General features: G+C 44.0%; 1 protein-coding gene across 1 annotated transcript in view; it reads left to right on the top strand.

Annotated features, from left to right (window-relative positions):
• The window catches only part of LOC146789707 (chymotrypsin-like elastase family member 1), an 81,407-nt gene that overhangs the window by 34,480 nt on the left and 33,206 nt on the right, over positions 1-13,721 (top strand). The window contains exon 3 of the mRNA XM_085631179.1: positions 8,164-8,292. Coding sequence (XP_085487305.1) covers positions 8,164-8,292 — 129 coding nt within the window. The remainder of the gene's footprint in view (positions 1-8,163; positions 8,293-13,721) is intronic.

Genomic DNA, 13,721 nt, shown 5'->3' with positions numbered 1-13,721 from the left:
TCGACACATCTTTTGGACGTGGGGAACTCCTTGGATGGACCTGTTTGCCACTCTTGAACACGCGCTCCCGTCATCCTGCAGTCTCCAGTTTCCGAGGCAGGGAGCATTGGGGGACGCATTTCAGTTGAGTTGGAGCTCACAACTCCTTTACGGGTTTCCTCCCATACCCTTGATTCCTTGGGTTCTGAGGAAGATTCGCCAAGACCGGGCCCAAGTTATATTGATCACCCCGGATTGGCCAAGAAGGGTGTGGTACCCAGACCTTCACCTCTCGTCGCACCCTCTGCTCCGTCTCCCTCTCAGGGTAGACCTCCTCTCACAGTTGGAGGGGCAGGTTCTACACCCCCACCTCCAGAGCCTGCACCTTCATGCTTGGAGATTGAATGGGGCAACCTGAATTCTTTCTCTCTCCCGCCTGACGTGGTGGATATTATATTATCGGCCAGGCGACACTCCACCAAGTCTATCTACTCCTACAGGTGGTCTAAATTTGTTAAATGGTGAGGAGAGAAGTCTATTGATCCTTTAAAAGTTCATCTTTCTGATGTTCTTTGTTTTTCTTTGCATTTGGCCCAGGAGGGTTGTGCTGTGGCTATTGTTAAAGGATATTTGTCAGCTTTATCGGCATTTATTAGTCAGCCATCTCTTTTTAAATCTCCGATTTGTTTTAAGGTTCATTAAGGGGTTTACTAACATGTTTCCGCCCACTCCTTTTATTATGCCCCAGTGGGATTTAAATCTGGTTTTAACTTTCTTGATGGGTTCTCCTTTTGAACCTATGCATAATTGTCCTTTGAGACTGCTGTCTCTCAAAACGGTATACCTTGTGGCTATCACCTCGCCTAGGAGGGTAAGGTAGCTTCAGGCTTTGAGTTCTAAGCCTCCGTTTTTTTACCATACATGCTGAAAGGATGTTCCTCAGGACCAGGGCTGCTTTTCTGCCTAAGGTGATAACTCCCTTATATCTAGGACAGTCCATTACCCTCCCTACTTTCTATCCTCCCCCTCACCCTTCCAAGGAGGAGGAGAGGCTTCACCAATTGGATCCTAAGAGGGCGAATAGTTTCTATCTGGATAGAACGAAGGATTTGCGACAGGACGATCAGCTCTTTGTGGGCTACGTTGGACGCATGAAGGGCAAGGCGGTGCACAAGCGCACTTTATCCAGGTGGATCATCTTGTGCATCAAGATCTGCTACGCTCTGGCTGGTAAGGAGCCTCCTGAAGGCATTAGAGCTCCCTCCACCAGGGCTAAATCGTCTACTTCTGCCTTGTCCAGGGGTGTTCCTGTGCTGGACATCTGTAAGGCCGCAACTTGGGCCTCCCTTCACACTTTCGCGAAGCATTACTGCTTAGATTACGAAGTGAGGAGGGAAGGCCATTTTGCGCGCTCTGTTTTGCAAGAAGGGTGGACACCCTCCTCCGGGATTGGGACTGCTGTGGGATTCTATTCAGAAGGTGAGGAATCCACAGGCAGATGTATCCATCAGAAGAACAAGTTACTTACCTTCGGTAACGCTTTTTCTGGTGGATACAGTATCTGCCTGTGGATTCCTCACTGACCCACCATCCTCCCCGTTGTCCACACTTTTAACGTATTGGTTAATATGATTGTTTCATATTGTCATTTTGTATTGCCTCTATTTGCCTTTCTGTAGGTTTATAAGAAATGTTTGCTTTCTTTGCTTTCCTATTTCACTTTACATTGTGTGTATTGGTGTGAATTCTGTGTACTATGTATACATTGTTTCTATGGTCGGTCCTCCTGTTTGCCTCGGCATGGAAAAATGGCTGGAACAGACGTCATCACGCCGACGTGGTCTTCTTGCTCCTGTGACGTCATGCGGAGCCGTGTGCAGAGCCATGGCATTGTGATGACATCGTCGGCGTGGAGAGCTAGGGAAAAAAGTTTCCACGGAATGTGGGCCCAGGGGATATTCATAAGGTGAGGAATCCACAGGCAGATACTGTAGCCTCCAGAAAAAGCATTACCGAAGGTAAGTAACTTTTTCTTTAGGGTTCTTACTGGTCACCTCAGTGTTCTGTGACTTTATAAGGAACTGGGTGACTTTTAGTGTCCTTGTAATGCATGGTGGTGGTAGGTTGTCCCATATATCTTTTGAATGACAGCAGACTGTACATGTGAAAGGGAATAGAAACCCGAAACAAAGCTTCTGGGTTATGGTGTAATGCTACAGGCAATTATATATTGTGAGATTATGTATTGATCATTGACTCCATTTTGCTTTAACTACATTTTGTGAGCATGGTTTACTCTTGTGTCTGTCTGACCATGCCTTTCAGCTGCAAAAACAGGCAGGCCCAGGTTACTTGCGCACACAGAATTTTTTATGTTTCTCACTTCACTGAGCAAGAGAGATAACTTGATAGAACAGACAGTGTGGGATGCGTATAGTGTTCAAGGATGAGACTGTAAAGAATTCTACTTCAGCTTTCATCGGAGCCTGGCCAGCTCCATTGAGTGACCTAGGCACAGAGAGTGTAGCCAGCACCTATAGTGGAGATGAAGGGAGGGGGAGCTTTTAGTAATCTTTCTACATGTTTGTAAGGAGTATACAAATGGAGACCTCTTGGTGCTTTGAGAGAAACTCTCCTGGGAGTGGACGCACTGCCCAGGGCCTTTGTGCCCGGTTGAGACCCACCTGCCTGAGATTGCCAATAAGTTTCCCAGTCGTGCTGGCAAGGATGATGCTAAACAGACAGCCATTGAAGTATTCCAAGATCTAATTACTTACTCAGTTATCTTTCAATGCCTTTATTCTTGCGTATATACATTCACTATATGCATTTATTTTACATGTGCATAATTGCCATTTGATAAATGGGAGCTTGCTGCAATAGAGTGTTGAGCTTTGTCTATATTGTATTTTGGTATTCTAAAGTGTGTAGAGTCCTATTTTGAACAGTGTTCACGTTGTGCCCTGGTATTTTGAAGTCTTGCTCAGGTGTTCTGAAGAGAAAGCAAGACATATGGGTGCAGCAGCATTCAGACCACCAAGTACGTTTTGTTATATGGACCTTAACAAGTAACTAAACTATGAGCCTGATTTAGATCTTGGCGGACGGGTTACTCCGTCACAATGGTGACGGATATGCCTGTCTGCCAAACTATAAATCCCATGGGAAATAATGGGATTTATTTTTCGGCAGACGGGATATCCGTCACCATTGTGACAGAGTAGTATGTCCGTCAAGATCTAAATCAGGCCCTATGTCCGAGTTATCAGTACTTGCCTATGGTAAAGGTAAGAGAGCATGAACAGCTCCAGCGGCTCAGAGCCGAGTGCCTTCTTATTTGCTGGTGCGCAGTCTAAATTGCATTCATATAACTTGGGTTCTCTCTAAGTTAATGCATGAACTGCTTCCATCACAGCTCAGAAACAGAGGGAGACAATCCCTGATCACGGTCTCCATTTCATGCATTAACTCTAGGACACTTTGTGTTATAGGTATGTACTGTATGCACTGTAAGCAGTGCAAGTGCATAAAAACAGGTGCTGAGTTAGTGCATTTGTTTCTAATATTGCCTAGTGATTCTCAACCATTGGACTTCCGCGAACCCCCTAGAATCCCAACTGTAAGTCAGAACCCCCCCAGTCTAAGCAATTTCTACAATTTGAACCACAAAACAATACTCAAAAATAATGAACAATTAAAAAACGAACAATTATACATATTATGAAATATTTAATTAACAAACAAAAAAGAAAACATTTTAAAAATATTAATGGGATGGTTGGAGTGTTTCAAATTTTAGTTCTATTTCTAAATGATGAAGCAATATATACTAAGCTTTAGCATATCACGTTTCAGGTCTTTGCTGCGATGTGGGAGGAGGAGCATCCTTCGCTTCTGCTTTGGTAGATGCAGGGAGTATGGGCAAGTGAAATGGAGGCAGAGCGTAGTCTTAACGGTTTGTGGAAGTTCTGGTGGTGGTTAATGTATCCTTGGTTATGTAGAGCCTTGTGTGCGTGGGTCAGCAGCTTGAATTGGCATCTATTCTGTGCGGGGAGCCGGTGGAATTTCCTGAGGTGGGGTGTGATGTGGATTCATTGGGGAAGGCTGAGGATGAGTTTAGTTTGGTGTTCTGTACTTGCCTGAAGTCTGTCGGAGATCTGTGGCGATTCCTAGCCACTATTTTCAAATCCCTTCACATCTACAGAGCATCTTAAAATGTGCAGTTTTACATTTAGCTTCATTATGTACATATTCTTTATTAATCTAATATTATTTAATTTTCTAAACCGTAACAGACCCACTGAGTTGGAGTCGCGGACCACTGCTGGTCTGCAGATCCCAGGTTAAGAATGGCTGTAATAGAGAACTGCAAGTTATCACAAAGAAATACACTGGTCGCTGTACGTGGTGCTAGGGTTGCTGTGCTCCATCACATTATATTCCTGCGTTCCACTCCTTCGTATTATCTTGCAATTCCATATTACGCTCCTGCTCTTCTAACTTTACCGCAGGCAAACACCAATACCGCAGGTACTTTTTATGTGATGCAGCACTGGGGCATTGAGTACTACTGTTCTGCACACAAGAATGCTCATTTTTAAACAGCCATATGTGCAAGTAGCATAGCTTTTAGACCTTCACACTTTTCTGTTTATATGTAACAGGTTTGCTATCCTATCAGTTTGACAATAGTATATACCAACAGATTGAATGTGCCACCAAGCTTGTGAATGTATAGATGTTGTATATTTTTTGTAAGCAGAAATGTAGAATGAATAAGTAAAAACAAATTCCTTGTTCAGAAACAGCAAGAAATAAAACTGTTTTCAGAAAAATTATACTAATGTCATTCATTCATCATCTTTATTCGGTCAAAGTATGTTTAGACCATAAAAGCACATAAAACAAAAGATACACGTAAAATTCAAGATACAATACAGTTAAATCCCATTTCATGTATCAAAAACACGTATTTTAAAACAACTCCTTTAGTACAGTCTAAAATTCATCTATCAACAAACACACAATTTGGAGAAGGGAGTCCTAGGGAAATTTTTAAAGACCACTAAAGAATTATGTCCCCAAACAACTATTAACAAAACACAGAAATCCTAGGGTCTATAGACTACCTCTAAGTATTAATTAAACCCATGCGGTAGTGAACCTAACTGGTGAAAAGATAATGGATACAATATGTATAAGGGCAGATCCCTTTAAGGACGAAATCCCTCACTCACCAATGGTGACATGCTTCATCATAGGGACTCTCCTCCCAAGGGAAAAACCTAGTTCCCTTGGGGGCTACAACCCCCTCACTGAGAGGGAGGAGCTCAGGGATGTTTTATCTCTAGTATTTAGGACTGACTAAGTCCAAGTATGATGAGCAAGAAGGTGTGAGCAAGGGTGCAACGCAAAAAAATAAAATTAGTGAATATGTGAAAAACGGTGATGAGTTAAAACTGGCTAGGAGGCACCAAAGCCAACTTTAATCAATAGGTGCCTACTGTCAGAATTTAAAAAGCAGTACACCTGCAGTATGAATTTAAAACTGCTATGGTGTGGGTTTTAGATGGTCAACATGTTTCAGCCCACGAAGACCAAAGGTGGATCGGGCTTTCGTCAGGACCTGTTAGGAAAACGCTACTGCACATAAATAAAGTGAATAAACTATACAAAAAAGGATATCAGGCCAATGCAATGTCAGCGGCCTATATATGAACCTGCATGCACCCGCAAAAGCTGGGTACAGGATCTCACCTCTCGCCTGGCAACCGCTCAGGAAGGCAGCACCGCTCTATCCGTCGGTACCGCTATACCGGGAGAGCCTGCTGCCGGAGCAGGCTCTCCCGGTATATAGGCCGCTGACATTGCATTGGCCTGATATCCTTTTTTGTATAGTTTATTCACTTTATTTATGTGCAGTAGCGTTTTCCTAACAGGTCCTGACGAAAGCCCGATCCACCTTTGGTCTTCGTGGGCTGAAACATGTTGACCATCTAAAACCCACACCATAGCAGTTTTAAATTCATACTGCAGGTGTACTGCTTTTTAAATTCTGACAGTAGGCACCTATTGATTAAAGTTGGCTTTGGTTCCTCCTAGCCAGTTTTAACTCATCACCGTTTTTCACATATTCACTAATTTTATTTTTTTGCGCTGCACCCTTGCTCACACCTTCTTGCTCATCATACTTGGACTTAGTCAGTCCTAAATACTAGAGATAAAACATCCCTGAGCTCCTCCCTCTCAGTGAGGGGGTTGTAGCCCCCAAGGGAACTAGGGTTTTCCCTTGGGAGGAGAGTCCCTATGATGAAGCATGTCACCATTGGTGAGTGAGGGATTTCGTCCTTAAAGGGATCTGCCCTTATACATATTGTATCCATTATCTTTTCACCAGTTAGGTTCACTACCGCATGGGTTTAATTAATACTTAGAGGTAGTCTATAGACCCTAGGATTTCTGTGTTTTGTTAAAATTCATCTATACCATATTTTTAACTCATCCCCACTAAAATTCTATGCGTTCTATCAATAATGTACATACAGGAGAATAAGTACCTCTTGTCTAAGTCCACCATATAATCATATTCTGCTCTTTTACCTTGAGTCAAACTAATAAAATCACGTTATAAAAACAATGTATTCGTGGTTTCCATCCATATACCAAACAGATAGAACTACCTTCATATTTCAATAAACACTTTTCCCCTAGATAGTTAAATTACTCATATCCTCTATAATAGTGTTCTTCCTAGCATATAAGACACTCCATAGAAAGGATGCCATTCTTACACAAATATCAACAGTAGGCAGTGTCTGTAAAAAAAGATACGCCGCTCGACATTGAGTGAACTATAACTGTTTTAAAAGACTTAAAATACAGTGCTTCCTCCACTTTTTATAAACTTTACAGAAGAGAACAACATGCATTGTACTCTGTGTCGAGGTACTGTCACAAGGGCATGATACTAATGTCATTTCTGAACTGCTCTACATTTTTCCTCTCTTGGGCACAGAATATTAACAGGTATTTAAAAAAAAAAAAAGATGGACACATTGGGGCATATATACAAGAAAATGCCAGAGCTCTGTCTTATACTAAATTTGGCAGTGCCACCCTCTGACATTTTTAAAACGCAGGGATGCTCTGTATTTACAAAAATCTGGTGCACCCCGTGTTTCCCCTAGTGCTGGTGCTAAAAAATCTGCCTAGCGCTGGCACAGGCACCCTGCCGCCATGTTGCAAGGGTGCCTGCACTGCAGGGGTGATTGTTCATCTGCAGGACGGTACGCCTTCCTTCAAATAAACAATCAATAATGGTGATTTGCTCCTCCTATGGGTGCTGCACATATAGAAAAAGCAAAATACTCAGAGAAATTAATATTTTCTCCACGTATCGCCATTCTAAGACCAGGTATTCCGTGGCCTTAGTTTTTAGTGCTGCACCAGCCTTGTAAATCTGGGGCAGCATCTACGAGCAATGGATGTTGCGGTGGAACGCCCATTGCACACCCCTTTCATGGTAAGTGGTGCATGAAAAGGGGCTGTATTTACAAGGTGGTGTTAAGCCACACAAAGTGGCTTAACGCCGCTTTGTAAATATAGATAAGGGCATATCGCCTTCAGAACGTCGCTAAAAGGGACATTCTGGTGGTGATATCCCCTCATACATATGTCCCATTGTGTGACCAATATAAAGGTCAAGCCCCTCAGTTACATTGCTTGACATAAGGAACCTGATTACGAGTGGAAGTTATCACACCCAATAAAATTGGACTCTCCAGTGTTTGGAATTTATCAAGTGCTATAATTTCTGCCTTTTCCAATTAAATGGGGAATGCCATGCAGCTTCTGGTGCTTATTGAATCAAAACCTACATATACTGGTAAATAGAGGATCATTTCCCCTGCTAAATTCCTGCTGCTCTTACCATCTGAACCTTATCGGGGAATTTGGAGTTTAGCATGTCCTAATTGCGGAAAAATCTCTGAATTTTGACCCCTGTGCATACAGGTGATTGCACACGGTTGGGATTTTCCGACACACTAATCAGATTCTTAGCCTCTAGCTTTAATCATTGTATTGATTTTTTAAGAACGCAATGCAAAATTGATATGCATATGAAATTTTCTTAAATGCAGATTTGTAAAATAAAATTGGAACGATGTCTTAACTCACTTTCAGCGAAGAAGTCTCGTATCGTGTGGCACTGGGCGAGCACGGTCTTTCTGAACCAGATGGCACGGAATATTTCGTCAAAATTAAAAACATAATCACTCATGAACTCTGGAATCCCAACTTCCTTGCAAATGGGTAATGTATGATCAATGCTTTAATGAACATTAACGCAATTCAAACGACCAAAAACGTAAACGCTGTGTCTGGATTTTATGACCAAAGCTTGCAATGTACCAAGGTGACCCATCTAAAATTTCCACGTTTACTTGGCTTCTCTAACAATATTAAAACACCTGCAGATATCCGCTAGACATGTAGATTCATCCTTCAAACATGTTGTAGATGCATCCTCAAGACATGTTGTAGATGCATGTTCTAGACATGTTGTAGATGCATGCTCTAGGTGTGTTGTAGATTCATCCTCTAGACATGTTGGAGATGCATGCTCTAGACATGTAGATGCATCCTCTAGACATGTTGTAGATGCATCCTCTAGACATGTTGTAGATGCAGCCGCTAGACATGCAGATGCATGCTCTAGACATGTTGCAGATGCATGCTCTAGACATGTTGCAGATGCATGTTCTAGACATGATGTAGATGCATGCTCTAGACATGTTGTAGATTCATCCTCTAGACATGTTGTAGATGTATCCTCTAGACATGTGGATGAATGCTCTAGGCATGTTGTAGATGCATGCTCTTGACATGTGGTAGATGCATCCTCTAGACTTGTTGTAGATGCATCCTCTAGACATGTTGTAGATGCATCCTCTAGACATGTTGTAGATGCATCCTCTAGACATGTTGTAGATGCATCCTCTATACATGTTGTAGTTGCATGTTCTAGACATGTTGTAGATGCATGCTCTATACATGTTGTAGTTGCATGTTCTAGACATGTTGTAGATGTATGCTCTAGATATGTTGTAGATGCATCCTCTAGACATGTGGATGCATGCTCTCGACATGTGGTAGATGCATCCTCTAGACTTGTTGTAGGTGCATCCACTAGACATGTAGATGCATCCTCTAGACATGTCGTAGATGCATCCTCTAGACATGTTGTAGTTGCATGCTCAAAACATGTAGATGCATCCTCAAGACATGTGGATGCATGCTCCAGACATGTGGATGCATGCTCCAGACATGTGGATGCATGCTCCAGACATGTGGATGCATCATCTAGACATGTTGTAGATGCATCCTCTAGACATGTTGTAGATGCATCCTCTAGACATGTTATAGATGCATCCTCTAGACATGTTGTAGATGCATCCTCCCGACATGTTGTAGATGCATCCTCCCGACAGGTTGTAGATGCATCCTCCAGACAGGTTGTAGATGCATGCTCTCGACATGTTGGAGGTGCATGCTCTCGACATGTTGGAGGTGCATGCTCTTGACATGTAGATGCATGCTCTGGACATGTAGATGCATGCTCTGGACAAGTTGTTTATTTGGCCTTAAAATGGGTAGTGAGATCACTGTCTCAGTTGTTAACATGCATATCGGATATCATTTTCCCAAGAGATGTTTACCTTTAGACTTGGGCAAGAGAAGTAAAAGTATCCCTTCTTTACCTTGTTGTAGGTTATAAATTCAAACCTACATATTTGTATAGTCGTTCACCTAGTTGTAGCAGATAGTTCCATGCCACTCCCACCTAATGCCTACCAAAGGAGGGTGAATCTTTGAGGAAGGTTTCACTTGGCTTATTAATGGGAACATCCAAACCTCTGTACAACTTTTCAACAAAACTCAATAAATAATACAACTTTGAAAAAACATTGAACCAATTAACATCCCCCAAGGTAATGTACATATAAGATCACATTCCTGAAAATGTCTTTGTTTAAAATGTGCCTATAGTCAGGTATTACTGGAAACCCCAATAGAAGAGATGTGGTCTTGGTGGCTGAGATGGCAAAGTATTCCTGGGCCAACAGTTGTTAGGAGTTGACGCTTGTGAATAGTTTTCTGAGATCAGCAGATATGGTCAGATTGTCCCAGGAAGATTGGGAGTGCAGCCATTGACACTCTATCAGGGATGTTCAGCAATGAGCTTAGATTGCTGATGCACTGTAGTTTTAAAATGTGCAATTTGATTAATTTGAGTTGAAAAATAGGCTATGAGGTAAAATGATTACTGCCAAGCACACTTTTAGAGACTAAAGATTGTTAGGGCCGAACCCTCGTTCAGCAAGCCAAATTTAAATGAGATAGTTAGGATATGGCTTTCCAGTCGATGTGAGTTCAAAATTGTTGGTGTTTAAAAATAATTAAAATGTACTAGTCTGTATGGGGAATTTAAAAAGGTATCGAAGGAAGGTTGACTGATCATGGAAGGACCCCTTTGATGGCAAAGTAGATCTGTCAATCATCCACATGCACATCAAATGTTGATGGAATCGCTCATGATGGAGACCAGTCCACTTTAGTATATGACCAAAAGAATGGGGGTCAGGCTTAGCCCTGTGGAACTCTTCCGATGCACTGAAGTAGCACATACAGACCTGGTGTCTTTTGTTGCTGAACAGTGCGAGTGAGTCACATGCTGTCCATTGAGGTCAGGTTATGCTGGACAGGCAGCACTTGGGATTGCACAACTAAAAGCTGGTTTGGAAGGGGCTAAAGATGGCCATACTTGAGTACTGGAAGCAATGCCTTGGAGTAGTGTGACACATGACAGTAACCCGATACAAGGCCCCATTCTCCCGATTTTTTTTTTTTACATCTCCCACTTTGCTCTTCTGAAATGTTGGCATGTACGAAAACGTGCATTTGCGTTTCAAATGTCCGATCCTGCAGCAGCATGCACTTCCAAAGCCTAGCCCACACATGAGTAACGTTAAAGACCCGACTCAAGGCCCCATTCTCCCGCTTTTAGCAGCAATGTAGATGCATGTCCGCAGTACTATACAAATCGTGCAGTACAATATATATCAGTCACCCTAGTCTTTCACTTTCACAAAACAATCACAAGCTTCTATAAATTAACAATTCTAAATACATCTCTGATTCTCCGCACCACCTAGAATCTCAACAGAATCTAATTTACCTTTCTCGAAACACCACGGTCACGATGGCACTGGCAGTCACGTTAGGAGTCCTCGACGACACGAGTCACACCACATGACTGGTCCGGGAGTCGGAGAGCTGACACACACACACTGTACATCGCCGCCACGAGGTGTGGTGTATGCAGACAGTGTGGCACCGCGTGCGTGATGACGCGACGGACTGCAGACTGCAGAGAGTGCGCTGCGCACCTCATGGCCAATCACTGTCACTGTGTTCAGACATAAGCCACAGTGATTGGCCATAGTTGCGCGGCACCCAATGCAGTTTCGTCGTATGCTGCCTCAGGCTCTCAGCCAATCCAGAGACGCTGCATTAGCAGCGCCTGCCCTGGATTGGCTAAAGAGCACGGATAGGGCTCGCCCGGATACCGAGAGAAGGGGCTGCTGCATGAGGCAACCCTCGGCCTCTCGGCCCCCTCCTCTCAGTACATAGTACATCATAGACAGTGCGGCGAATGCGCATGCTCGTGCTTGTCGAGAGCCAAACTCGAGCATGCGCAAATACATTGCGAGCCGCTGTCAGTCAGTGTCAGTGCTCGCCCCCCGGCCCCACCCCCTTGATGTCCCGACTCCCGGCCGCTACAGTACATACACAGTGTAAGAGCTGAGCTGCCTTCCGCGTCGCGTGCGTTCGCGCGTTAAGTGGGGCTCCGCCCCTGCGCCCCAATGGACGCACCGCCACTGCTTCTTGAAGAGTGAGATAGGATTTAATAATCTTACAAGAACAGAGGGAAGGGATACACTCGATTTCTTAGGCTATTACATTTCAGCGAGAGCAGCTAGTTGTGCAATTGATCTGAACCGCAAGGATGCATACAGTGTTTGTGAGACCATGACGTGCCATCGATCTCGGTTGGAATTAACCAATCTAGGGTGTGACTACTGTCGCCCGGTGTGGAGAGGCTAAGCGGTGGCTTGAACAGAAGATAGGGTTAAGATGTTCAAAAGGGCACTGGTCTAATGGATGGAGTTGGGGGTAGAGTGGAAAACATGTATAGTACTTTTGTTGCAAAGCTGAGGACATTGTCAAGGACTTGATGGGAGAAAAGCAGGCTACTTTGTTTTTGCAGAGTTTTATATAGCGTGAACTTGACCCGAATCGGGTATCGGAGTGCTTTACATAGAACCAATTACGTTACATGAGGACACACATTCATTTTTTTGTTTGGTTAGGCAGGGGGAGATTAAGTGATTTTCCCAGAATCACATGATGTTCAACATCATTGCCAAGACTCGAACCCAGTTCCCCAGATTCGAGGTCGACGACCCTAGTGGTTAGGCCAACTCCTCTCCCCTATTGACTTTAGCATCAATCTAGCTTGCTGTCAGTGTGGCAGCATGGGTATGATGCTTGAACGTATTTTGCTCATATTGCAGTGGATCCTATGCTCACGCTGAGGTGGTAGCAGTGTCGAAGTGGATGACCAAGTTGTTGTTGGAAGATTATAGTGTTGGGTGCATGGCATGTGCTGTAAAACAATTGAGAATACTAAAAAAAAGGTTTGTTTTGGTTTGTTTCTGGATTGAGGATGAAGCAGCAAGGCATTATTCAACGTTTGAGTCTAGAGAGCTGTCTTAATATGTGGCTTGAGTAAGGGTTGGGGAAGGAGGAGCAAATTGTGTCATTTGCGCTTGGATGATAAGAGATTCTTAAATGGAAATGATGGTGGTGTCAGTAGTGGTTGGTTATTCGAGCGGGGGCGGGTGCACTGGCGTAACGAAAGCTGAGGGGGCCTCCCCTGCAAGGTACACAGAGGGGCCCCCATTCTGGATTTAATTTGGAGCTCTAAGGCCCGAGTACTGGGCAGAGGGCCCCCCTGCAGCTCGGGGCCCCCCCCGCACTGCGGGGGATGCGGGGGCCTGTGTTACACCCCTGGGTGGGTGTTGGGTTGGCCACTCATATACATACCTATACTCACCCATCAATATACTCACTCACACCTATCCATTCACAAGTGCGCACACTTACACCCTTCATTCACAAGCACATAATCATGCACAAACCCATTCACAGCATGCACACACCACACCACAACACATACATTCATACATACTCACACACCAAACTTGTCAGTCGCCCAGTGATCTCGGGTGGCAGGTGGGAAAGCTAGGTGGTTCCTGGAGGATTGGGCTGCCTCCTCTCATTGGCTGACTTTTTTATGGGAGAGAAGAGGGCTGTCCCTTATCACAGAGCGGATGGGGTTAATGAGTCTGCTGTCACCAGCCCACTCTGTGATGATCGTCACGGATGGACAATCCACCTTGGGCATTTTCGGGCTTAAAACCAAAGAATCTACATCTAAGTCTGTCTCTGACAATCGCCCTCGCTATAAGGGGAGGACCTCCAAGCCCCTTGCCGGGCTGAAGAGGTCACAGCCACAGGGCTTTGAAATTTACAGCCTGGCAATGTTTATCTCAGGCAGCCTGACGCCTGCGCATTTAATGCATGTATAGCTCCTGGCTGCCTGACCTGAACATGAA

Source organism: Triturus cristatus, chromosome 10 (assembly GCF_964204655.1).
Source record: "Triturus cristatus chromosome 10, aTriCri1.1, whole genome shotgun sequence".
In the NCBI taxonomy this organism is placed as follows: Eukaryota; Metazoa; Chordata; class Amphibia; order Caudata; family Salamandridae; genus Triturus; species Triturus cristatus.
This window is presented reverse-complemented; position numbering and strand designations above follow the sequence as displayed.